The 27308-nt window shown below is 44.2% G+C and overlaps 1 protein-coding gene and 1 pseudogene across 1 annotated transcript in view; one reads left to right on the forward strand and one right to left on the reverse strand.

Moving 5' to 3' along the window:
- Positions 1-1952: 1952 nt before the first annotated feature.
- B4GALNT2 (beta-1,4-N-acetyl-galactosaminyltransferase 2 (SID blood group)) overlaps positions 1953-27308 on the reverse strand; it is a 55817-nt gene continuing 30461 nt past the window's right edge. Inside the window, exons 4-11 of the mRNA XM_059047100.2 lie at positions 24566-24672; positions 23134-23171; positions 20237-20417; positions 18909-18995; positions 7356-7543; positions 6479-6619; positions 4137-4356; positions 1953-3569 (exon numbers count right to left, since the gene is read on the reverse strand). Coding sequence (XP_058903083.2) covers positions 3364-3569; positions 4137-4356; positions 6479-6619; positions 7356-7543; positions 18909-18995; positions 20237-20417; positions 23134-23171; positions 24566-24672 — 1168 coding nt within the window. The 3' untranslated portion in view covers positions 1953-3363. The remainder of the gene's footprint in view (positions 3570-4136; positions 4357-6478; positions 6620-7355; positions 7544-18908; positions 18996-20236; positions 20418-23133; positions 23172-24565; positions 24673-27308) is intronic.
- LOC131746143 (small ubiquitin-related modifier 2 pseudogene) lies at positions 26683-27018 on the forward strand (annotated as a pseudogene).

Genomic DNA, 27308 nt, shown 5'->3' on the forward strand with positions numbered 1-27308 from the left:
TTTTTTTTTTATTTTTAAAAACTATCCAGTTTAGAATGTTTATTTTTGGCACGAGGCATTGAGGACTCTTTTACATTAAAAATTAAGGTAAGATCTTACTCCAATAAAGATCTATTAAAAAAAAAAAAAAACAAAATGTCTCCTAGTATCTTGTTCAAAGATCTTCGCTTATTATTTTTAAATGTTCTTAAGCCACACGTGCAATTGTTGTGAACAGCACACTAATTTTCTAGTACTTTTGGAACCATGAATTGAAAGGCAAGAAAATAGACACTAGGTAGTGAGCAAGACTCTATTGCTATTTATGTTATCTGAGAGGAAGAATTTGACAAATTTAAAAATGTGTCTTTTTTTTTTTACCTAAGCACTTTGCTGTTCAAATCTTACCAGCATTCCAAAGCACTGTCCACAGACTTGCAGGGCGTTTACACGCAGTCGTCTTTTGTTTTGAGAACACAGGGCAAAAGGAATGGAGAGGGCTTCCCTGGTGGCTCAGTGGTCCAGAATCCGCCTGCCAACCCGGGGTACATGGGTTCGAGCCCTGGGCCGGGAAGATCCCACATGCTGCGGAGCAACTAAGCCCATGCGCCACAACTCCTGAAGCCCACACGCCTAGAGCCTGTGCTCCGCAACAAGAGAAGCCACTGCAACGAGAAGCCCGTGCACTGCAATGAGGAGTAGCCCCCGCTCGCCGCAACTAGAAAAAGCCAGCGTGCAGCAATCAACACCCAACGCATCCAAAGATAAATTAAAATAAATAAATTCATTTTCTTAAAAAAAGGAATGGAGAAACATTTCTCTAGACCCTGAATAGTGTTTTGTCCCAAGAGGGGATATTTAGGGAAACAGGTTATGCTGTCCCGGCGCTAAGCACTAGATCCTGAGTGACAGAGATGCCCAAATGTTCATCAGTAAATACATGTGTTTGTTCTTTTCCTCCAGTTTTACTGAGATATAATTGACCGACAGCACTGTATAGTTTAAGTAGAGCATAATGATTTGACTTACATACATCATGAAATGATTATCACCATAAGTTTAGTGAAAATCTATCATCTCATATAGGTACAAAATTAAAGAAAGAGAAAAATAATATTTTTTCCTCCGATGAGAACTCTTAGGATTTACTCTCTTAACCACTTTCATATATTACACACGGTAGTGTTCGTTATATTTATCATGTTGTACATTATGTCCCTAGTACTTATTTATCTTATAACTGGAAGTTTGTACCTTCTGACCACCTTCATCCAACTTTGCCTTCCCCTACCCCTAACCCCTGGTAACCACAAATCTGATCTCTTCTGTGAGTTTGTTTTTATTTATTCGGTTGCGCTGGGTCTTAGTTGCAGCAAGCAGGCTCCTTAGTTGCTGCTCACTGGCTCCTTAGTTGTGTCATGTGAACTCTTAGTTGCAGCATGCATGTGGGATCTAGTTCCCTGACCAGGGATCGAACCTGGGCCCCCTGCATTGGGAGCGCGGAGTCTTAACCACTGCGCCACCAAGGAAGTCCCTGTTTGTTTGTTTTTAACATCTTTATTGGAGTATAATTGCTTTACAATGGTGTGTTAGTTTCTGCTTTATAACAAAGTGAATCAGTTATACATATACATGTGTCTCCATATCTCTTCCCTCTTGCATCTCCCTCCCTCCCACCCCTCCCTATCCCACCCCTGTTTGTTTGTTTTTTTATTTTATTTTATTTTTTTATTTTTATTTTTATTTTTATTTTTTTGTGTGATATGCGGGCCTCTCACTGTTGTGGCCTCTCCCGTTGCGGAGCACAGGCTCCGGACGCGCAGGCTCAGCGGCCATGGCTCACGGGCCCAGCCGCTCCGCGGCATGTGGGATCTTCCTGGACCAGGGCACGAACCCGTGTTCCCTGCATCGGCAGGCGGATTCTCAACCACTGCGCCACCAGGGAAGCCCCTGTTTGTTTGTTTTTGAAGTAAATACATGTGTCTGTGATATGCAGGGTTCTCTAAAGCACAGGATCCAGGTGGGGGCTCGTCTTGCCTGGGTCTAAGGACAGTACTGAATGGAGCAATCCAACATCGTCCCCCTATATAGCTACGGTGTTGTACATAAAATACATACTATTGCACTAAATGATTATGCGTGTTAGAGTTATAAAACACTTTAGCAATAGAATGTTTATGACATACACAATGGAATGAGGTATGTGCTTTATTCCTGTTTGGGAGAATAAAGAATGATTGCCAGTCTGTATTTGTATCTGAGACATGCTAAATTGAAGTTAAGCCAATTTCTTTACAGCAGGATTTCTCAGAGCCTTGAATATACTAATGTGAATTGCGACTGTCCAAGAGGGAGATAGAGCGTGCAGTATTTTTCAAAATTATTTGACCACCAAAACATTTTTCATGAAGTTTTGTTAATATCTCACAGACGCATTTTCAGAGATCCTGAACTACCCTAGTCCGTCTTCAGTAGGAAAGAGTAGAAACCAAAAGGCAGAGCCAGTGCAGCACTGGGAGAATCTGCTGACTCCCAAGATAACCGAGAGAGCCTGCCTCATCGTGATGGCTCCACGCTGTAGATGACATGGGTCTTGAGTGGTCAGCAACTGATCTCAAGGCCCTGGAATTTAGTGGCTTGGCCACTGCACTTACACTGTTCGTCACGGCACCTCAGCACAGGGTCCAAGTTCAATCCCAGGCATTATGGAATCTGTCTTTATGATAGGGAGTCTGATGCCAGGGAAACCTCTATTCCGGCAGTGAGCGGACTACCCCAGTGATCTCATCCCTCCAACTGCCTGCGTCCCATCCGCGTGCCGGGCTCCAGGTGAGCTGACTCCCTCCTCACCTGCCTGGTCCGCCTCTCATCCTCTGATCCGATTCCACTAGTGGACTGAACTGAACCAGCCTTCCACCTTCTCCGGGCAAGGACCCTGGGTTATTCACATTATTTGAGTCCACAAGGTAGGACCAAAAAAAATTTGTGGATGGCAGCGATGCTGGAGATGATCTGTGATATAATTTCCACCAAATAACCCTCAAGGACCCAGCAGCCATCATTTTGACTGAGGATACCAACCCATCATATACTCTTTCGTGTGAGATGAAATGAGATAATGTGAGATACTTTATGTACAAATGTTTCATAAATGGTAAGACATCATACAAACAATAATGAATACAGTCTCCATTGCCCTGATCAGTGATTGGTCCATTTCTAATGACCCTTAACTTTTGATTGATATTTCCGGTACCTGAGCCAGACCCATCTGCCCTGTCCGTCTTATCTGGAGTTCAAATTCTGATAGCCCATCCACCAGTTCCTCTGTTTTAGATACCTGCAACCGGTCGGCCGAGCGCTCTTCCGGTGCCTGGACAACCTTTACGTGGCACATTGGAGATGGTTCTTGAAGTAGTGGAGAGCCAGCTTGAACTGGACCTGAGCTTTGGTGTTGGTCCGGTATGCGCTGTAGCTCTTCTCCAGGGCTGCCAGCTCTGGGTCCGCCACTGGAGAACGGGGCTGGTGACCTATAATCACATTTGAGCAGGACCCCACAAGCAGGCTCCCGAGCCCATCAATAAAGAACTCTGCCAAGAGAGGGAAAGTGCGAGAAGGGAAATGTGAGCTTCCACCAGAGACCCAGGGCCATACTGCAGGTCTGGGAGGAGAGTCAGGGGGAGGGGACACAGTTTATACCCCTGGGGAGCTTCGGCCCCCGTGAAGCCACCTGCCCAGGCTACTGAGTTGGAAGGACAGACAGTGATATGGGTAGAGAGACACAGATTGGCTTCCATCTGGACGGAACTGGACTCCAGGACTGAGGGGAATGAGAGGGGAAGTTCACCAGTTGCAGTTAAACAGGAGAGGATGTCTGGAAAAAATGAGGGAGGGGCCAGAGCTGTAGGGAAAGGAAGGGGAAGGTTGTCTTGGAGAAGCAGAACGGCCTGGGGGAGACAAGAAGGCAGAGAGGGTGGAGGGAGGCAAGAGAGACCACGAGCTCTCCATTTGAGGGAGAAAGGGTGAGCTCCCCACTTGGGGGAGAAAAGGCAAGCTCCCCTGAGCAGTGGCACACAGCCCTCCCTCCTTGGGAAAAAACAGGCTTCTGAGATCCGTCCACAGCACAGCTCCCTCCCTCCCTCTTCCAGCCTCCCCACCTGAGTGAGCCACTCGCTGCAGGCGGGGGTCGAAGCCAACTCTTTGGAGCCGCTCTGTGTGGGCCAGGAAGAAGTTGACAACACCACTGGTCACCACGCAGCTGGGGAAGCCTTGCAGGTGCCGGAAAGATCCTGACCGCCGGTGGAGACAGTCCCCGTTCTCACTGTGCTCCAGGAACAGCTTAAACTGGAACATGTTTCCAAGCACACTGCCGCCTACCTAGCCGGTGGGCAGAGAAATGCACATTACAGAACAGACCCCATATCCATGTAGCCGCTGTCAAGAAGCCTCACTGGACTGCACCTCAGTTATGACGAGAATCACACCCTTTACCTACCGTTCATGCTACACTTACACCAAGTCCAAGCTCACTCCTTCAAGAAGGTGACTCACTCCCTTCCAGTACAAGCAGTGCGTGGTTTTTAGGTGCAAGCGAGAGGCAGCCTGCTCGTGCAGGGGTCCCTGTGTGGACTTCCTGCAGCCAGTAGTTTGTCTCAAGCTGCCTGCCTCCCATTCTCTGCTGCCGGCTCACCTCTCTGTGCTGCCTGTCCCTGCACTCGTGGGAGATGCATGCATCTAGCGGTTGGAGCCCCAGCAAAACAGGACGAGCAATTCTATCTATTCCTGAACCATCACAATCACCCAGGGTGGCACAGCAGCCTGACTGTCTGCCATCACCTGTTCTTTCCCTCCCCCCCTTAGTAAATGAACCCTCTTGCGTTTTAACCGGACTAAATTAAAGTCTAGCCAACTACCCCCTCTAAAGATGAAATTTTCCCACTTCCCTTGCAAGGTCTGACCATGTGTCTAAGTCCTGGCTGAAAGGATGTGATCCAGAACAGATGTCTGCAACTTTTATAAAGATCACAATCTTAAAAGAGAACTTCTTGTCCTTCACGTCCCCTCTCCCCATTTCTTCCGACCATGCAGCTGAGGACCACAAAGATGGACAAACAAAGGGGAAGGAAGCTGGTCCAGGATGACCCTGGAAGGAGAGTTGAGTGCCAGCTTGCATTCTTACACGGGTGGGAACTGCATCTTCTATGTCATTTACGCTATTGTGACTGGGTCTCTAGAGACATCTTAGTCAAGCCAGATGCTTTGGGGCCTGTCCACCTGGAGTATGAAGTAACTGTGGTCACTGTGCTACTTCTTATACATTTTCCTTCTTTTTAACAGCTTTATTGAGATATCTTTGACATCTTAAAATTGTATATATTTAAGGTGTACAGCTTGATGTTTTGATGTATGTATACATTGTGAAAAGATCACCACACTCAAGCTAATTAACAAATCCATCACCTCTACATAGTAATCTCTGCAAATTTCAAGAATGCAGCATTATTAGTTATTGTCACCTTTTTCTTCTCTTTTCTATATGTGACTTGACTTCTGATGTTTTTGTTATTTTTTTAATGTCCTTAAGGCCACATAGTCTTTTACAGCCTTGTGCCATTTTCATTTTTGTAATGGTGTGTGACAGCTCCGGCCACTCCAGGCAGGAAGGTAGAAGTAATAAACACACCTTTTTTTTTTTTTTTTGCGGTACGCGGGCCTCTCACTGTTGTGGCCTCTCCCGTTGCGGAGCACAGGCTCCGGACGCGCAGGCTCCGGACGCGCAGGCTCAGCGGCCATGGCTCACGGGCCCAGCCGCTCCGCGGCATGTGGGATCTTCCCGGACCGGGGCACAAACCCGTGTCCCCTGCATCGGCAGGCGGACTCTCAACCACTGTGCCACCAGGGAAGCCCTAAACACACCATTTCAAAAACAGAACAACGGTGAGTTTTGGGCGTGGGTGTTGGTGTAATTTGCTCAAAGAAACTAAGAACAGAGGCAGAGCAGAACTCGCATGTCTGATTCCCGCGTGATGGTCTCAACCCCAGAGCTGTGGGCTTCCCTGGTGGCGCAGTGGTTGAGAATCCGCCTGCCGATGCAGGGGACACGGGTTCGTGCCTTGGTCTGGGAAGATCCCACATGCCACGGAGCAACTAAGCCCGTGCGCCACAACTACTGAGCCTGCGCGTCTGGAGCCTATGCTCTGCAATAAGAGAGGCCGCAACAGTGAGAGGCCCGCGCACCGCGATGAAGAGCGGCCCCCGCTCGCCGCAACTAGAGAAAGCCCTCGCACAGAAACGAAGACCCAACACAGCCAAAATAAATAAATAAATCAACCCCAGAGCTGTCACATCACCTCCTGCACCGGGCCCTCCCCCGCCCCTTCCGCCCTCCCTTCTCTCTTTCCCTCCTCTTCTTTTGCATACTTTCCTCTCTTCCTTTCTCCTCCCCTTCCCCTCTCGCTTGTCAGATTGCAATGGGGTAGAACCAGCAACTCTCCCTTACCACGTCCAGTTCCGTCTTCTCTAGGACATCCACCAGCACCTCAATCTTGGTCTTGTCGTTGAAGAGAAAGTCATCGTCCACCCAGAGAACGTATTTGGTGGTGACCTGAGATATGGCCAGGTTCCTACCAGCAAACCAACCCTGTGAGTGGAGTGAGGTTAGATGGTGGCTGCCTGCCCTGCTACATATCAGCGTCACCTGGGAGCTTTCTCAGTTCCCAACAACCAGGCTGCACCACAAACAGTGGCCGAGAACTTCTGGGTTAAAGGGAGTCCATGTCTCAGAGACACTGGGAGAAGGACAGGAACTCTCTGGATCAAAGACTGAGACAAAGGCAGAAAGTCCTTCCTTGGCCCTGTGGCTAATACGGACCGACGGAAGTCCCCTTTCACCCGAGAGCGTCTCTGTGGCCCTCCCGCCTTTTCCCCTCATGCAGCCTGGAAGCTGTTGGAGGGGGAGACACTCTGGTACGTATGATATCCACTATCCGCTTCCTCCTGTGTGTGCTTGAAAGATGGTGCATGGGGGAAAGAGACGCTCCAGCGAGGGGGGAATTATAGGGATAAGAGGTTTCTCTGCTGTTGGACCTGTATGTCAGGAAACCTTAGACTGTCAGACACCTCAAGTCACTTAGAAGGCCCTCAATCAATTTCCACACCAAGTGTGAGAAGAGGCAGATTAACCACCCTGTTAATGCAGAAAAGGGAGAGTGGCCTGACTAACTCTGTGGATTTGGAATCAGCAAGGGGACTCCCCTCCCATGCCAGCACCCTCCTGCCTTGGGAAGGCCACTGAAGCAGCCGCATTCAGGGCGGAACCTGACTGTGGGCCCTCTTGTCCCGGGATCCAGGTGTCTCCCCATCTGGGAGGGACATACCTTCCCATAAGGCATGGTGTAATACTCCACGTGGCTGTCATTAATTCTCAGGGGCTCCTTGCTGTCATCAGCCACGATCACGGTCAAGTCTGGGTAATACTCACGAACGCTCTGGAGCATGGTCATGAGCTTGTGGGGACGGAGGAAAGTTTTGGTGGCAATGGTCACCAGGTCTCTGAGCTTCCTCTCTGAGCAGGAAAGGGTAGATGTCAGAGCTCTGTCTTCGGGAAGCCTCACTTGTCTGACTTGCATCATTCTGGGGGCACGTGGGTCGTCTGGTGCGGTGGCATCAGCTGAAGTTAACGCATGCTGAAAGCTACACCCTGACCTATTGTTTGTGGGTGAATGCAACAGAACCCGACTGCAGAGCCACTTCTCAGAATGACAGAAATCAGAAATCATTCCATAAACCCTTCTCAGTACATGCTGCACCATTACCCAGCTTCTCCTGGGTCTGTGGGAGTGAGTGGAAATGAGACAGGGAGACAAGAGTACAGCCACTTTGGAAAAAGACCGGTCTTGGGTAAACAAGCCTTGCAAACTAAAGAACAAAGGCCCTGGGGGCCCGAGTCCCAGAGGAAAAAAACCAGACTCACAGGAATAAAAGATTAACTTTATCTCTGTGCCACTAACAGTATACCTAGTTGCCACAAGACAAGAAGCTCAACTGTAAATTTTAACCTGATCTGTTCCTGGGCTTTCTTACAGAAAATTCTCATGCATCTCTTCCCCCTCCCAGAAGCCCTCCCTACTCCTGACAGCCACCATGGAGCCCTCTGCTCCTGATCAAAGACGTTGGATGATTTCTGGAAACTATCCGTGATCATGAGACAAACCTCCCTTTTGTTATAAAAGCAACTCTCCCCTTCTACTCGGGGAGCTGGCACATTTTTCCCACCTTCTCTCTCGCTCTCTCTCTTTTTTAAAATTTTTGAATTTTATTTTATTTTTTATACAGAAGGTTCTTATTAGTTATCCATTTTATACATATTAGTGTATACATGTCAATCCCAATCTCCCAGTTCATCCCACCATCACCACCACCACCCCCCGCCGCTTGGTGTCCATACGTTCGTTCTCTACATCTGTGTCTCAATTTCTGCCCTGCAAACCGATTCATCTGTACCTTTTTTCTAGGTTCCATATATATGCATTAATATACAATATTTGTTTTTCTCTTTCTGACTTACTTCACTCTGTATGACAGTCTCTAGATCCATCCACGTCTCTACAAATGACCCAATTTCGTTCCTTTTTATGGCTGAGTAATATTGCATTGTATACATGTACCACATCTTCTTTATCCATTCGTCTGTCGATGGACACTTAGGTTGCTTCCATGTCCTGGCTATTGTAAATAGAGTTGCAATAAACATTGTGGTACATGACTCTTTTTGAATTATGGTTTTCTCAGGGTATATGCCCAGTAGTGGGATTGCTGGGTTGTATGGTAGTTCTATTTTTAGTTTTTAAGGAACCTCCATACTGTTCTCCATAGTGGCTGTACCAGTTTACATTCCCACCAACAGTGCAAGAGGGTTCCCTTTTCTCCACACCCTCTCCAGCATTTGTTGTTTGTAGATTTTCTGATGATGCCCATTCTAACTGGTGTGAGGTGATACCTCATTGTAGTTTTGATTTGCATTTCTCCAATAATTAGTGATGTTTAGCAGCTTTTCATGTGCTTCTTGGCCATCTGTATGTCTTCTTTGGAGAAATGTCTATTTAGGTCTTTTGCCCATTTTTGGATTGGGTTGTTTATTTTTTAAATATTGAGCCGCATGAGCTGTTTATATATTTTGGAGATTAATCTTTTGTCTGTTTATTCGTTTTGCAAATATTTTCTCCCATTCTAAGGGTTGTCTTTTTCTCTTGTTTATGGTTTCCTTTGCTGTGCAAAAACGTTTAAGTTTCATTAAGTCTCATTCGTTTATTTTTGTTTTTATTTCCATTAATCTAGGAGGTGAGTCAAAAAAGATCTTGCTGTGATTTATGTCAAAGAGTGTTCTTCCTATGTTTGCCTCTAAGAGTTTTATAGTGTCCAGTCTTACATTTATGCATCTCTATGCATAAATGCATAGATGCAAAATGCATCTCTAATGCATTTTGAGTTTATTTCTGTGTATGGTGTTAGGGAGTGTTCTAATTTCATTCTTTTACATGTAGCTGTCCAGTTTTCCCAGCACCACTTATTGAAGAGACTGTTTTTTTCATTGTATATCCTTGCCTCCTTTGTCATAGATTAGTTGACCATAAGGTGCGTGGGTTTATCTCTGGGCTTTCTATCCTGTTTCATTGATCTATATTTCTGTTTTTGTGCCAGTACCATATTATCTTGATTACTGTAGCTTTGTAGTATAGTCTGAAGTCAGGGAGTCTGATTCCTCTAGCTCCATTTTTTTTCCCTCAAGAACGCTTTGGCTATTCAGGGCCTTTTGTGTCTCCATACAAATTTTAAGATTTTTTTGGTTCTAGTTCTGTAAAAAATGCCATTGGTAATTTGATAGGGATTGCATTGAATCTGTATATTGCTTTGGGTAGTATAGTCATTGTCACAATATTGATTCTTCCAATCCAAGAACATGGTATATCTTTCCATCTGTTTGTATCATCTTTAATTTCTCTCATCAGTGTCTTATAGTTTTCTGCATACAGGTCTTTTGTCTCCATAGGTAGGTTTATTCCTAGGTATTTTATTCTTTTTGTTGCAGTGGTAAATGGGAGTGTCTCCTTAATTTCTCTTCCAGATTTTTCATCATTAGTGTATAGGAATGCAAGAGATTTCTGTGCATTAATTTTGTATCCTGCAACTTTACCAAATTCATTGATTAGTTCTAGTAGTTTTCTGTTGGCATCTTTAGGATTCTCTATGTATAGTATCATGTCATCTGCAAACAGTGACAGTTTTACTTCTTCTTTTCCAATTTGGATTCCTTTTATTTCTTTTTCTTCTCTGATTGCCATGGCTAGGACTTCAAAAAACTATGTTGAATAACAGTAGTGAGAGTGGATATCCTTGTCTTCTTCCTGATCTTAGAGGAAATGCTTTCAGTTTTTCACCATTGAGAATGATGTTTGCTGTGGGTTTGTCATATATGGCTTTTATTATGTTGAGGTAGGTTCCCTCTATGCCCACTTTCTGGAGAGTTTTTATCACAACTGGGTGTTGAATTTTGTCAAAAGCTTTTTCTGCATCTATTGAGATGATCATATGGTTTTTCTTCTTCAATTTGTTAATATGGTGTATCACATTGATTGATTTGCATATAATGAAGAATCCTTGCATCCCTGGGATCAATCCCACTTGATCATGGTGTATGATACTTTTAATGTGTTGTTGAAATCTGATTGCTAGTATTTTGTTGAGGATTTTTGCATCTATATTCATCAGTGATATTGGTCTGTAATTTTCTTTTTTTGTAGTATCTTTGGCTGGTTTTGGTGTCAGGGTGATGGTGGCCTCATAGAATGAGTTTGGGAGTGTTCCTTCCTCTGCAATTTTTTGGAAGAGCTTGAGAAGGATGGGTATTAACTCTTCCCTAAATGTTTGATAGAATTCACCTGTGAAGCCATCTGGTCCTGGTCTTTTGTTTGTTGGAAGATTTTTAATCACAGTTTCAATTTCATTACTTGTGATTGGTCTGTTCATATTTTCCATTTCTTCCTGGTTCGGTCTTGGAAGGTTATACCTTTCTAAGAATTTGTCCATTTCTTCTAGGTTGTCCATTTTATTGGCATAGTGTTGCTTGTTGTAGTCTCTGAGGATGCTTTGTATTTCTGCAGTGTCTGTTGTAACTTCTCCTTTTTCATTTCTCCTTTTATTGATTTGAGCCCTCTCCCTCTTTTTCTTGATGAGCCTAGCTAATGGTTTGTCAATTTGGTTTATCTTCTCAAAGAACCAGCTTTTAGTTTTATTGATCTTTGCTATTGTCTTCTTTGTTTGTATTTCATTTATTTCTGCTCTTATCTTTATGATTTCTTTCCTTCTACAACTTGTGTTTTGTTTGTTCTTCTTTCTCTAGTTGCTTTAGATGTAAGGTTAGATTGTTTATTTGAGATTTTTCTTGTTTCCTGAGGTAGGCTTGTATTGCTATAAACTTCCCTCTTAGAACTGCTTTTGCTGCATCCCATAGGTTTTGGATCATCATGTTTTTGTTGTCATTTGTCTCTAGGTATTTTTTTTATTTCCTCTTTGATTTCTTCAGTGATCTCTTGGTTATTTAGTAACATATTCTTTAGCCTCCATGTGTTTGTGTTTTTTACGTTTTTTCCCTGTAACTGATTTCTAATCTCATAGCGTTGTGGTTCAGAAAAGATGCTTGATATGATTTCAGTTTTCTTAAATTTACTGAGGCTTGATTTGTGACCCAAGATGTGCTCTATCCTGGAGAATGTTCCATGTGCACTTGAGAAGAAAGTGTAATCTGCTGTTTTTTGATGGAATGTCTTATAAATATCAATTAACTCTATCTGGTCTGTTGTGTCCTTTAAAACATGTTTCCTTATTAATTTTCTGTTTGGATGATCTGTCCACTGGTGTAAGTGAGGTGTTGAAGTCCCCCACTATTATTGTGTTACTGCCAATTTCCTCTTTTATAGCTGTTAGCAGTTGCCTTATGTATTGAGGTGCTCCTATGTTGGGTGCATATATATTTATAATTGTTACATCTTTTTCTTAGATTGATCCCTTGACCATTATGTAGTGTCCTTCCTTGTCTCTTGTCACATTCTTTATTTTAAAGTCTATTTTATCTGATATGAGTATTGCTACTCCAGCTTTCTTTTGATTTCCATTTGCATGGAATATCTTCTTCCATCCCCTCACTTTCAGTTTGTATGTGTCCCTAGGTCTGAAGTGGGTCTCTTGTAGACAGCATATATATGGGTCTTGTTTTTGTATCCATTCAGCGAGCCTGTGTCTTTTGCTTGGAGCATTTAAGCCATTCATGTTTAAGGTAATTATCAAGATGTATGTTCCTATGACCATTTTCTTAATTGTTATGGGTTTGTTTTTGTAGGTCCTTTTCTTCTCTTGTGTTTCCCACGTAGAGAAGTTCCTTTAGCACTTGTTGTAGAGCTGCTTTGGTGGTGCTGAATTCTCTTAGCATTTGCATGTCTGTAAAGCTTTTGATTTCTCTGTCGAACCTGAATGAGATCCTTGCCAGGTAGAATAATCTTGGTTGTAGGTTCTTCCCTTTCATCACTTTAAATGTATCATGACACTCCCTTCTGGCTTGTAGAGTTTCTGCTGAGAAATCAGATGTGAACCTTATGGGAGTTCCGTTGTATGTTATTTGTCATTTTTCCCTTGCTGCTTTCAAAAATGTTTCTTCTTTAATTTTTGTCAGTTTGATTACTATGTGTCTCAGCACGTTTCTCCTTGGGTTTATCGTGTATGGGACTCTCTGCGCTTCCTGGACTTGCGTGGCTATTTCCTTTCCCATGTTAGGGAAGTTTTCAACTATAATCTCTTCAAATATTTAATCAGGTCCTTCCTCTCTTTCTTCTCCTTTTGGGACCCCTATAATGTGAATGTTGTTGCATTTAGTGTTGTCCCAGAGGTCTCTTAAGCTGTCTTCATTTCCTTTCATTCTTTTTTCTTTATTCTGTTCCACAGCAGTGAATTCCACCATTCTGTCTTCCAGGTCACCTATCCATTCTTCTGCCTCTGTTATCCTGCTATTGATTCCTTCTAGTGTATTTTTCATTTCAGTTATCGTATTGTTCATCTCTGTTTGTTTGCTCTTTAATTCTTCTAGGTGTTTGTTAAACATTTCTTGCATCTTCTTGATCTTTGCCGCCATTCTTTTTCCAAGGTCCTGGATCATCTTCACTATCATTATTCTGAATTCTTTTTCTGGAAGGTTGCCTATCTCCACTTCATTTAGTTGTTTTTCTGGGGTTTCACCTTGTTCCTTCATCTGGTACTTAGTCCTCTGCCTTTTCATTTTGTCTGTCTTTCTGTGAATGTGGTTTTCATTCCACAGGCTACAGGATTATAGTTCTTCTTGCTTCTACTGTCTGCCCTCTGGTGGATGAGGCTATCCAAGAGGCTGGTCTCCTGCCTTCTCTCTTGTGCACAAACTATCTCTTTTAATAAAAAGCTCTGCATGCTTAAGAGTCTTGCGGAAGCAATATTCATTTCTATGGTATTACTGCTGCCCAGAAACCTGGAAAGGGCTCAGTAACAGAAAGTGTCAAGTAAATCATGTTCAAGAGCATGGCAAATGAATCCTCTCCTACCTTTTCTCTTCTCAGGCCACATGATAAGTTTGGTTCTTTTGTTATAGTAAAGAGAGAATCAGGGGCCTGAATTACCATAGGAGTTGGTCAAGGTAGGGGACTCCCAGCCAAGTTGGTGGTATAGAATTTTGCTTTGAAATTCCATATTGTTCCAAACACATAGCAGTGATAAAGAAAAATGCAGACATAGCCGTGCTCAAAACTAGACAACATTTCTTCCAGGAACAGATATCAACAGCTGTGAGAGGAGCTGGAGCTGGGCTTGTGGCAATCTGAGGTCAGAACAGCAGAGGAGGCTGGGAGGCCGAGTCTGAGTGTTTTAATGGAATAAATGTGTCTCATAAGGTATATGGGTCCACAGCCAGGCTTTTTGCTAGAAGCCACGGACTGAAGCCAGGCTGCACTCCCTCCATCTCTCACCATATACTACCTGCTGGGCAAGGAACCCCAATCATCCATCATCCCTGTACACACCTCTGGGTGCAGAGATGACACCACATCACAGCCAAGCCCTGTGCCAAGCCACCCTCAGGCCCAGCAACTGGCTCTTCAGTGACGCCAATATCGCTAAGGGACAGGGACCCCAACACTCCAGTATGAAATGATGGACTAGGAATCTTGGGCTACTGGGAGTAGAAGCAATTGTAAAGCTGCGAGATGGGAACAAATCAGGAGAGTGAGAGAGAGGAAAGAGGGAGAAAGAGGGAGAGAGGAGAAAACGAAACAAACAAGCAAAAGCCTCCTACTCAAGATGAGCCACCAGCAAAAACTCCAAGACACTCAAAGAAAACTACAGCCAGCAAATCTACCCTGCACAGTGTGTATCTAACACTCTAGATAGAAAAAATAATAGAGGAAACTGAAAAGGATTTAAAATGAGAATGTTTATAATCTTTAAAGTGACAAATCACAGAATCACCTATATGAAAAAGAAAATATGGAACAAAAACAGGCATAAATGAAACGAGAATATTTAGATATGAAACCAACTTAAAAATACTGAAGATAAATGTAAAGAACCAAAAGGGACACCTGACTTCAGATATTTAAAATTTTTTAACAAACATAAGAGAATGCTATGAACAACTCTATGACCAAAAAAACGCAATTTACATCAAATTTAAGACAACTTTACAGAAACATTTAAAAAATTGACTCAACGTACATACAGATCAATAATCATTAAAGACACAGAACTGATAGTTTTAAATTTCTTCCCTTTCTCTCACTCCTTCCCATCCACATTCCCATCCTTAACCACCTTCCCCAAAACTTGAACAACAACAACAAAAAGACATAAGGATCAGATAAGTTGTAATAAACTCCAAGAGACGTATTATTCCTATTTTATTACAATTCACTTCAGCAAACAGTGAAAAAAGGAAAGCTATCCAACTTGTCTTATGAGACTTGTATAATATTGATAACAAAACTGGGCAAGGACATTACAGAAAAAATAGTCTCAGTTTTGAATACAGATGCAAGAATCCTATATAAAATGGCATCAAATTTAATTCAGCATTTAATCAACTAATACATTGCAATCAAGATGGGTTTATTCCAGAAATACAGGAACAATTTCAACAGCAGAAAATCAATCAATGTAAGTCACTACATAAACCCAATTAAAGGAGAAAAATTATTTCAATGGGTACAGACAGTTTATCTGATAAAATTCAATACTCATTCATATAAAAACTGTCTGCAAGGAAATAGAAAGTAGAAATAGAAAAATTCTTAGCAGCAGTAATAGAAGGAAAGGGACTTCCCTGGTGGTCCAGAGGTTAAGACTTCGCCTTCCAATGCTAGGGGTGCAGGTTCAATCCCTAGTCGAGGAGCTAAGACCCCACATGCCTCGCAGCCAATAAACCAAAACATAAAACAGAAGCAATATTATAACAAATTCAATAAAGACTTTTAAAAAATGGTCCACATCAGAAATAGAAGGAAAGAAGGAAACTTTCTTACCCTGACACATCTACCACACTCCTACCCAACAAACATGAATGGTAGAGCATTCAAACGTTCTTAAAGTCAGGAACAAGCAAAAGTGCCTGCTACCACTGCTATTATTCAACACTGTACAGGAGATTTTAGCAAAATGAAGTAAGACAAGAAAACTAAACAAATGATAAGAACTGGAAAAGAAGAGACAAAAATTATTATTTGTTCAGGAGACTCTATGTTAAAAACAATCACTAATATGAGTGCAAGAATGATGCTGCTTGTAAGTTCAACATTTAAAAATCACTAATATCCTATATACCAACAGCAACCAATTAAAATGTAGAAGAAAAAGATCTAATTTATAAAAGCAATAAGAAATATAAAGTACCTAAGACTAAATCCAATAAAGTGTGCAACTCCTTTACAAATAAACTACAAAATAAATTATTGAAGAACCTATGAAGAGACTATGACATGGAGATTATAACATGGAGAGGTATACCAGATTCATGGTTGGGAATATTCAACTTCATAAAACTGTCTATTCATCTCTAATTAATCTACAAATTCCATGAAATTCTCATCAAAATCTCAAGGGAGGGTTTCCCTGGTGGCGCAGTGGTTGAGAATCTGCCTGCCAATGCAGAGGACACAGGTTCGAGCCCTGGTCTGGTAAGATCCCACATGCCGCGGAGCGACTAGGCCCGTGAGCCACAACTACTGAGCCTGCGCGTTTGGAGCCTGTGCTCTACAACAAGAGAGGCCTCAATAGTGAGAGGCCCACGCGCCGCGATGAAGAGTGGCCCTCGCTTGCCGCAACTAGAGAAAGCCCTCACACAGAAATGAAGACCCAACACAGCCATAAATAAATAAATTAATTAATTTTTAAAAAAAATCTCAAGGGATTTTGGAGGATCTTGATGAGCTGGTGCCAAAACTCTAATGAAAAAGTAAAAGACCAAAAAGGGCTGAGAAAATTTTGCTAAATGAAGTACAGTCATCCTGAAGTATAGAATTTATCCCAACTAGATACAAAACCTGTTATAAAGTGTACGGAAACATTGTGGAATGAGCCCAAGGATAAACAGATCAATGTGACCTAAGAAAGGTTCAGACCCCTGCATGCATGTAAGTGGGTGTGGGAGGGGCCGGCTGTACGAGCAGGAGGCGGCTGCACCACTAGGTCTGTGGTGGTGGGAAAACAGGCTCTCCATACACAAAAAATTAGGTTCTCTTCACATGCCACACGTAAGTATTTAAATGTAAGGACCAAACATGTGCAACTTTTGAAAAAAATACAGGAGAGTATCTTTATGGCTCCAACGTAGGAAAGAATTTCTTGAATAAGGCACAAAAAGCAAAAGCTAGAAAAAACCCAACAAATCAATTTTATTAAAGGATAAAGCTTTATAATAACAAAAGACCCCAAAGCAAAATCAAAAGACAAGCCATGGACTGACAAAAGGTCAGAAACTAGAACTTCATGCCATACAATGTAACTTTTATGAGAAGTTCAAAAATGCATTGTACCACACTGTATATGCTGTGTGTGTGTGTACACATGTGTAAGAATAGAAATCTACATATTAAAATGTACAAAATCAGGGAAAAGAAAGATCATGACTGCTGGAAAAAGGGAGGGGAATAAGATTGTGGTGATTTCCATTTTATCAGTAACACTTTATCTTTAAAACAAATCTGAAGCCTGAAAAGGTTTTTTGTGAACTCCTTGTACTTATTTCTTTAATTTTTGAGATAGTTATGATGTTAAGCCCATACTTTAAATCCCTCTCCATAGATATTTAATACTATTACTTTAAAATAACAATTTATATTTTGAAAAGAATCTATTTGAATAGATTACATTTTGAATATATAGGTAATACAGTAAAAATATGTCAACTGTTCAAAATTCTAAATGTATTGAAAGTTATACCATGAAAATACCTCTTCCCATCCCTGTTCCCAACTACTTGGTTTCTACCCAGGAGTTTACCAGTATTACTAATTTCTTGTTTAATTTTCTGTAATCAAGCAGTTATGTCTTCTTTCCCCCTTTCTTTTTACAGAAATGGTAGCTTACTCTTTACTCTTTTCTGTACATCTTGGAAAGCATTTTGTATCAGAATAAAAACCTTCCTGCTCCTGTTTTCCACCTCCGTCCTCCTGAATGGCACTGCGGGGCATTTCATTATACCGATGGACCACACTTGATTTAACCAGTGCCTCCCACTTTTAAGGTTTTTGTCATTGCAAACAATGCTGCAATAAATACCTTCAAACAAATATCATTTCACACAGATGTAAGCATCTTAGGATAATTTCTAGAAGCCACATGATAAGTGGCTGGACCAAAGCACATATACATTAAAAATGCTGATAGGACTTCCCTGGCAGTGCAGTGGTTAAGAATATGCACTTCCACAGCAGGGGGCGTGGGTTCCATCCCTGGTCAGGGAACTAAGATACCACTCGCAGTTTATGTTTCCCCACTCCTCCAATACAATATGAATGTAGTTTTCATTTACACTTTTCTTAGCATGAAATTGAGCATATATTTTAATGGCTAAAAGTATTATTGAATTTAACTTTTTGTGAATAGGCTTATTCTTTTCTTATTGTTCTTTTCTTATTGATGTTCTTTTCTTATTGATTCACAAGTGCTCTTAAGTAAAATTAGACCTTTGACTTTAATGTGTGTGGAAGATATTTTTTCCCAATTTGTCCTTTGTCATTTGACTTTGCATATGGTAAGTTTCTGTCATAAAAACGTTTAAAATTGTTATGTTTTTAGTCTTTTCCTTATGGCCTCTGGGTTTTGTGTCATATTTAGAAAAGTCTTATACGGCAAAGTATTTATTTATTTATTTGGCTGCGCCGCACGGCATGCGGGATCTTAGTTCCCGGACCAGGGATCGAACCCATGCCCCCTGCAGTGGAAACATGGAGTCCTAACCACTGGACCGCCAGGCAAGTCCCTCCAAAGTTATTTTTAAACTCCACGTTTTTTTCTAGTACTTAAAAAAAAAAAGAGAGATTTGCCTATTTGGAATTTATCTTGGTATGAGCTGTGAGATAGATTCAACTTGTTCTTTTCCACATAGTTACTCAGTTATCCTGCATGATTTCTTGAATAATCCATCTTTTCTCCCTTTAATTTGAAAAGCTACCTTTATCACATGGTAAAATATCAACATGTCTATTTCTAGATTTCTAATTTGATTCCATTGATGTGTATATTGCTGCTCTAGTACGACTCTATTTTTATAATTATTCTCCTCCTCCATCTCAGATGGGATCCCTTCTGAATCTCGCCAATATTCTATAGGACCCACCATGAAGCCCCAGGGACAAGGGCCTTACCTGGTCCAGGGTCATATAACTTGGGCATAACAGGAAGGCGGATGGTCACCGGAAACTTGGCCACTGAGGACTTGGACTCCAGACTCACTGGAGAGAGAAATAAGGTCACGGTGGGTGCACTGTGTCTGGGTCACTCCCCACGCTGCCCGGGAAGCCGACAGGATGTGGGAGTGGACTGGTGGAAGGAGGCTGAGGACCGCATAGTCTATGGCAGTGTGGCTCAGACCTGCTGTGCATCCCTGGGGCAACCTGCTGATCACCTCCAAAACTCACACTTCCTCCCCGTAAGAATCTGTCGGGTAGCGGCCGGAAAGGCAGCCGCCCCCTCGCCCGTCACACACCGCACGTTCATGGGGAACCTGGTGCTAAACCTTTCGTAGACGACCTGCTTCTGGGTCGGGGTTTCGTACGTAGCAGAGCAGCTCCCTCGCTGCGATCTATTGCAAGTCAGCCCTCGACACAAGGGTTTGTAAAAAACAAACAAACAAAAAACAAGAATCTGTCGGGTAAAGTGGGCTTGGAATCAGAAGGATGGATTAAGTTTGACTTTGCCTTGTTATCTGAAATTCCTTGGGTAAATCACTTCACCTCCTTCTCCATCTACAAAACCAGGATAATACTACCTGCCCCATTTTATACCTCACAGGGTCATTTTTGTGATAAGAAACGTTTGAAAATCTGAAGGGGAAGAGAACTCTGCCTCTAGTTTGTGCTCATGGGAAATCTGTCCCACACTTCATTTTTTCTGTTGGTGTCCTGGGAATGCATCCTGTGTAGCTGCTCAAAATGGGAACGGGTGCCTTTAATTCATCCAGAAAGAAACTGGGGCTTCCCTGACGGTGGCAGGAGTTGTTCTCCCAGGAATTCTGGGGATGGGAATGGGGACTGGGATGAGAGGAGGAAGACAAAGCCACTGACCTGGGGGCTGCCAGTTTCCCACATCCCTCTTTCCTGTTACTGCCCAGGACAAGATACTGATGCATAGACTGCCCCCCATCTACTGCAGCCAAAATCTTCAGGTTTGCTTGCTACTGAGAATGAGGAACAGAACTGGATGGTTTCTAGGGACACAGCATGAATGACCTGTCTTCATGGAGAGCCGAGCAGGCATTTTGCCTGTCCTTTCCTTCGAGTCACTCTGTATGGTCAATGGCAACGTGGGGGATAGCACTGGGTACAGTAATTGGGAAGTTAGGTGTTTAGAGTTAGAAACAGGAGCCAGAGTGGCAGGCTTCCTGGAGGAGGAAGACTTTGAGGGCCTGATGGTGTTTTTCTAGGTCCCTAAGCATTTTGGACAGGTCCCTAAGCATCCAAGGACAGCCTCTCACCTACATCCACCCTGTAGCGCTGATACTCTGTGCTTGTGTATGTCACGTGCTGGAGTATGAAATTCAAAAGCTTCTGGTTACTGGTCGAAATGTTCAGCTGCTTCTGGCCTCTGCCCTGCACCACACTGTCTGGGATGTCAGCAAGGGTGTTCAGTGTCCCCAGAGAAGCTGTCAGGGTGACCTAGGGTGGATGAGATAGAAAGACGAAATGCTAAGAACAGCACATACCCAGAATGGCCAGCAGAGAGCAGAGCACATAAACACAAGAGGAGAAGGATCACGGGTGCCCCTGAAACCTAGGGTCTGGCTCTGTGGTTGCTGCCCCAGCCCCAGTAAAGAAGAATCAAGTCCTAGGACCTGGTGTGTTCAAGGGCCATTTCTGAAGCATTCTTAACTCTTGCCTTGCAGGATACCATTCTTAAAGATTTCTTCCTACCCCTTCCGACCCCAGCTGCTCATATATATATTTATTCATTTTTATTTATTTATTTATTTTTAAATGTATTTATTTATGGCTGCATTGGGTCTTCGTTGCTGCGCGCGGGCTTTCTCTAGTTGTGGCGAGCGGGGGCTACTCTTTGTTGCAGCGCGCTGGCTTCTCATTTCTCATTTCAGTGGCTGCTCTTGTTGCTGAGCATGGGCTCTAGGTGTGCAGGCTTCAGTAGTTGCGGCACGCGGGCTCAGTAGTTGTGCTGCACAGGCTTAGTTGCTCTGCAGCATGTGGGATCTTCCCAGACCAGGGATTGAACCTGTGTCCCCTGCATTGGCAGGCAGATTCTTTTTTTTTTTTTTAACTTATTTTTGGCTGCGTTGGGTCTTCGTTGCTGCGCGCGGGCTTTCTCTAGTTGCAGCGAGCGGGGGCTACTCTTCATTATGGTGCGTGGGCTTCTCATTGTGGTGGCTTCTCTTGTTGCAGAGCACGGGCTCTAGGCACGCAGGCTCAGTAGTTGTGGTATGCGGGGTCTAGAGCGCAGACTCAGTAGTTGTGGCGCACGGGCTTAGTTGCTCCTCAGCATGTGGGATCTTCCCGGACCAGGGCTCGAACCTGTGTCCCCTGCATTGGCAGGTGGATTCCCAACCACTGTGTCACCAGGGAAGTCCCATTGGCAGGCAGATTCTTAACCACAGCATCACCAGGGAATTCCCATGGCTGCTCCTTTTGAATTCCATTTGCCGACTCCTCCTTGTCTATCTGACCTCCAAAGAGTTTTTCAGGGTTTGGTTCTGTGTCCTCTTTCCTTCTTAATCTATACCTTCTCACTAGAGGAGGCAGCAGCTTTAAATACTGTTCATATGCTGATGGTTTAAAAATGTACATCTTCAGGGACTTCCCTCTGGTGCAGTGGTTAAGAATACGCCTGCCAATGCAGAGGACAAGGATTCGATCCCTGGTCTGAAAGATCCCACATGCCGTGGAGCAACTAAGCCCGTGCGCCACAACTACTGAGCCTGTGCTCTAGAGTCTGTGAGCCACAACTACTGAGCCCACGCGCCACAACTACTGAAGCCCGCGCGCCTAGAGCCCATGCTCTGAAACAAGGGAAGCCACCGCAATGAGATGCCCGCGCACCGCAATGAAGAGTAGCCCCCACTCGCCGCAACTAGAGAAAGCCCGCGTGCAGCAATGAAGACCCAACGCAGCCAAAATTAAATAAATAAATAAATAAATAAAATATATATATTTAAAGTACATCTTCAGCTCCTATCTTTCTGAGATCCAGCTGCCTCGTTCGTTGCTCTGCTAGGAAGTTTCACAAGCAGCTCAAACTGATATCTTCAAAACTGAACTATGTTTTTTTCTCGACAAACCTGTTTTCCACCCCGTTGTCCCTGGCTCTCCTTGCCTTGCGAATGGTACCTCCACCCACTCAGCTGTTCCAGTTCCCAAATGAAGTCATTCTTGTCCTGCTCTTTCCCCCACGCCTATAGCCAATCCATGAGAGTCCTGCCCGGTCCACCTTCAACATGTAGCTAGAATCTGTCTGCTTCTCTCCACCCCCACTGCTACTCTCTTCCTTTGCCTTCTTGTGTGCTGCAACAGCCAGTGATCTTTCGGAAAAGTAACTTAGACTACATCATTCCTGCTGAAAACACTTTAGTCATTCGAGAGATACTTTCTGAGATCCAAACTACAGGCACTGGGAAAAGAGTAGTGAATTAGACAGACTCCCTGCCTTCAAGAAGCTTATAGTCTAGTGAGGAACAGCGGCAATTAGCATATCATGACACATATAAAGTAATTCAGGTATGATAAGTGCCATGAAGAAGGTAACACACACACACACAAAAGAAGGTGAGACAGAGTGACAAAGGCGTAGGGGGCAGCGGCGGTGCAGGTAGTTGGGGGGGAGGTGGTCAGAGGCGCCCTCTGGAGGACAGAGCAGCTTTGCTCAGTCACCACCCATTACAGCCTCGTGTGGCATGCAGAAGGGGAAAAACTAAAAATGGTATTTCCCAGACTCCTTTTCAGTTAGGGTTCTGATTGTGATTTACATCCTACCCCTTAGACATACTTGCGTAGACCTTGATTTGGAGCTATCTTAAATGGGAAAGAAGGGCAGGCCAAAAGCATCCACCTTGCTGGTGCTGACCCGAACAGAGGTAACACAGCCCGGCTGTGGTGGCAGCTTCCTCTTGTAGCTGAAGGCAGCAGGACCCTTGGTGGCCCAGTCCTCTGGAAGTCCTCCCTGGAACTCCAGCTACCCCATGGCTGGAAAATTCATGACTTCTACAGGCACCCTTCCCCCTCTCCCCACCATGGACTCACATCTAATATCTAATCAGGATAGAGACTCTGTCAAAATCTGAAACCAGCTACCATGGGGGGAAGAGGGCACAGGCAGTGAGCCAAGGACACAATGTCAAGTGCAAAAGGGAGCTGGGAAGGGAACTCTTGCCTCATAGATGGGAGCATCTGGTCCTTCAAACTGGAGACCTGGAGAACACAGGAAAAAGGACAAAAAACACCATTTGAGAGGATGCCAAGGACTCCCTGATGCTCTCACATTCCTGGCTGACTCCTACACGTCCCTCCAGAGTCCCTTTAAGTGTCACCTATCCAGGGAGTTTTGCTGACCACTCCCCTCTCCCCGGGGCTCTATTAGATGGTGTCTCATGGTCCTTCTCAAATTCCAGCAGTTCTAAAGCCTCCAATGATCACCCTCAGTTTTGGATGGGTGCTGTGAATCAATCCAGTCCCTTCCAGGTATCTCTGTTACTGAAGGGAAGGAAGCAATAAATAAATAATGAATCATCCTTATATGAGTTTCCTGGAATAGTCAAATTCATAGAGACAGAAAATAGAACGGTGGTTGCCAGGGAGTTACTGTTAAATGGGTGCAGAGTTTCAGTTGGAAAGATGAAAAAGTTCTAGAGATGGTTGCTGGTGATGGTTGCAGAACAATGTGAATGTACTTAATGCCACAGAACTAGACACTTAAAAATGGTTAAAATGATAAATTTTATGTTATGTATGTTTTACCACAATAAAAAAAGAACTACCCAAAGTGGCAAATCATTTTTTAAATGACTATTCAAAAACACTAGCAATTCATCCCAAATGATTTTATTTTAGAATCTATCTCTGTTCTTAAAATATGATCAATTCAAGCTCTAATTCAGACATAGTCTTCTTATGTGGCCTTAGATAACTCTGTGAAGTTGGCAAAATAATATTTACCTCACAGGGATGTGATGCTGAACTAAAAGAGTGTGTAAAATTCCCTCGCAGAGGGGAGTTTTAACTGGCATAAATATCCTTTGCCATATGCACTCCCTGGAGATGGGCTCATGCTTTGCCTGCTCCCATGATGCTGGAGGCCACCAAAAAGCCAATTATGACCCAAGATTCCTCAATGCACATAGATTTCTGTCCTCTTCTATGTTATCTCGGATACCCAGGGAGGTCACAGCTACTAAGGGCGACTTCCAGTGGTGGAAAGAGTGAGGCTAATGAAATGGTTTCATTTCATTAAATGAAACCATGTCAAGCTTCACTGTGCTGGGTACACAGCAGGTACCCAATGAATGACTGTTCTCTTCTGCTTTCTCCTTTTGCTTAAGTAGGAATAAGAAAGTTGCTCGGGGGCTTCCCTGGTGGCGCAGTGGTTGAGGGTCCGCCTGCCGATGCAGGAGACACGGGTTCGTGCCCTGGTCCGGGAGGATCCCACATGCCGCGGAGCGACTAAGCCCGTGAGCCGTGGCCGCTGGGCCTGCGCGTCCGGAGCCTGTGCTCCGCAGCGGGAGAGGCCACAACAGTGAGAGGCCCGCATACCGCAAAAAAAAAAAAAGAAAGTTGCTCGGGTCTTTTCTGAACGGAGATGTACCTACCTGGGATGGGAACCGTGTGCAGGGGCATCACGTCCACCCCGTGGACAGGGTACCCGAAGGGCAGGTTGGGCCGAGCCAGCAGGGGCGGTGGGCGAGGCAGCCCTTCTCTGCAGAGAAACAAAACCATTGGCAGCTGCTTTGACGCCTGTCCCTAGTTAGTTCTTAAAGTGATGCCTGGACCCAGAGCTTTGTGCTGCCAATGGTGAGAAACTGAAAGTAGATTGGCCGGATCTGCCCTCCATTTTCTCTCCTCCTTTATTCCTGCCCCTGCCTCCAGCCTCTAATTCCACGAAGGAATTGAAGCAGATTACAGCAAAGCACATTCAAAAATCAAAATCACATCCAGCGGGCTTCCCTGGTGGCGCAGTGGTTGAGAGTCCGCCTGCCGATGCAGGGGACGCGAGTTCATGCCCCGGTCCGGGAAGATCCCACATGCCGCGGAGCGGCTGGGCCCGTGAGCCATGGCCGCTGAGCCTGCGCGTCCGGAGCCTGTGCTCCGCAACGGGAGAGGCCACAACAGTGAGAGGCCCGCGTACCGCAAAAAAAAAAAAGAAAAAAAAAATCACAACCAGCGAAAAAGAAACAAAATAATCAGACCATATCGGCCAACCCAGCAGCACTTGCTAAACACCAAGACACATCTGAACTTCTTGGTAGCCAAGGTACAAAGTAATTGACAATCAATACGCTGGACAAAGGACAAAGCAGACCAATGCCTGAACGGTGGTAAAACTTTTCTTGTCACTGACTGAACAAATAAAATATGTAAAACTTTATCTAGGAGTGGATGTTGTCTCAATATTTTTAGAGCAACACAGTGACCATTTCCAGGTGGCTTTGCTGTTGTAGCAACCTTCAGTCAAAGACATAACACAATCCAGTGATACTGACTGTCTGAGGGACTAAGGTAATACGGTTGATAGGTAGGCTTCAGGGATCCGCTTAACAATGGAAATCATTTAGATTACCTGGAAGAAAGATTAGACTACTGAAGTATTTACAGGAACATGAAAAAGACAAAATTTGTAAATGGAAAGGTACAGAAATAGGCAATTAACAGAAGAGGAAATGAAATACAAATGGCTAATAAATATATGAAACATGCTCAGCTGCAATATTAATCAGGGAAACGCAACCTTAAAAACAATGATACCTTTTCCTTGAAGTTTTAAAATTTTATGATAGCGAGTGTTGATTAGGTAGAGAGTATGTAAATAAGGTACTACACTTACTGACTCTTCACGAAAGTGTGAATTAATATTGGTCCTCTTGAACGCAATCTGGCCATATTTATTAAAAGCAGAAATAAGCATATCTTATGACTGAGCAATTCAGATGCTAGGTAAGGGGAGAAACTTGTGGGTGTCAACAGAAGGACATGCATAAGGAGGTTTGTTCCAGCATTGCCTGAAGTGAACATCCTTATACACATCTTAATAAATGAAGGAAAGAACGTAAGTATAATGTAATATTATTATAAATTATGTACATGTAATAAAGAAAATTTTGCAAAACTACGAATATCTTTCAATAGGGGAATGGCTTAATAAAATTCATTGCATTCATATTCATAGCTGTATAGCAATTAAAAGGAATGAGCTGGATGTATAGACCGCTCTTAAAAATATATCATTGAGGGCTTCCCTGGTGGCGCAGTGGTTGGGGGTCCGTCTGCCGATGCAGGGGACATGGGTTCAAGCCCCGGTCCGGGAGGATCCCACATGCCGTGGAGCGGCTGGGCCCGTGGGCTGTGGCCGCTGGGCCTGCGCGTCCGGAGCCTGTGCTCCGCGGCGGGAGAGGCCACAGCGGTGAGAGGCCTGCGTACCGCAAAAAAAATATATATATATATATCATTGAGGCTCCTGGGCTTCCCTGGTGGCGCAGTGGTTGAGAGTCCGCCTGCCGATGCAGGGGACGCGGGTTCGTGCCCCGGTCCGGGAAGATCCCACGTGCCGCGGAGCGGCTGGGCCCGTGAGCCATGGCCGCTGAGCCTGTGCGTCCGGAGCCTGTGCTCCGCAACGGGAGAGGCCACAACAGTGAGAGGCCCGCGTACCGCAAAGAAAAAAAAAAAAAAAAATTGAGGCTCCTGGTGTTGCTTGTGTGCTCATTTGGTGCGGACCCGGTACCTCTTTTGCGAAATGGCAGCTGAGGAGACTCCGGCGCTCGGATGACGGACAAAGAACCCAAGGGAGGAGTCAAGACTGAGAATGGTTATCACGTGATCTGAAGGGGGCGGGGTAGGATGATTCCTCCGCGCAGTTTCAGATGAAGAGGCACACACCACTTAGCAAGTGGACGCAAGCCTACGTGACCAGCAGGGTTTGTCCACGAGGCAGATCCGATTCCAATTTGTTGAGCAGCCAATCAATGAGAAAGACACACCCACACAGTTGGAAATGGAGGCTGGAGAAACCTCTGATGTGTCCCAGCAGCAGACAGGAGGTGTCCACTAAAAAGAGAACCTGCTACTTTGTTCCTCCAGACCAAGGAGACATTCTCAGAAGACCACAATTTGGTTCTGCCACATCCTGACCACTACAGTATCGTTTTCTCTGTTTTTTCATTTTCCCCTTCCCCATTCCTGGTGTGTGTGACAAGTGTATGTGCACAAACATATTGCTTGCTTGCTTTCTGGCCGCACAGTGCTCCTACCAGAGATGGAACCCGGGCCAAGGCAGTGGAAACTTGGGGTCTTAACCACTGGACTGCCAGGGAATTCCCACGTGTTGCATGTTTTAAAACT

Source organism: Kogia breviceps, chromosome 19 (genome assembly GCF_026419965.1).
Source record: "Kogia breviceps isolate mKogBre1 chromosome 19, mKogBre1 haplotype 1, whole genome shotgun sequence".
Classification (NCBI taxonomy): Eukaryota; Metazoa; Chordata; class Mammalia; order Artiodactyla; family Physeteridae; genus Kogia; species Kogia breviceps.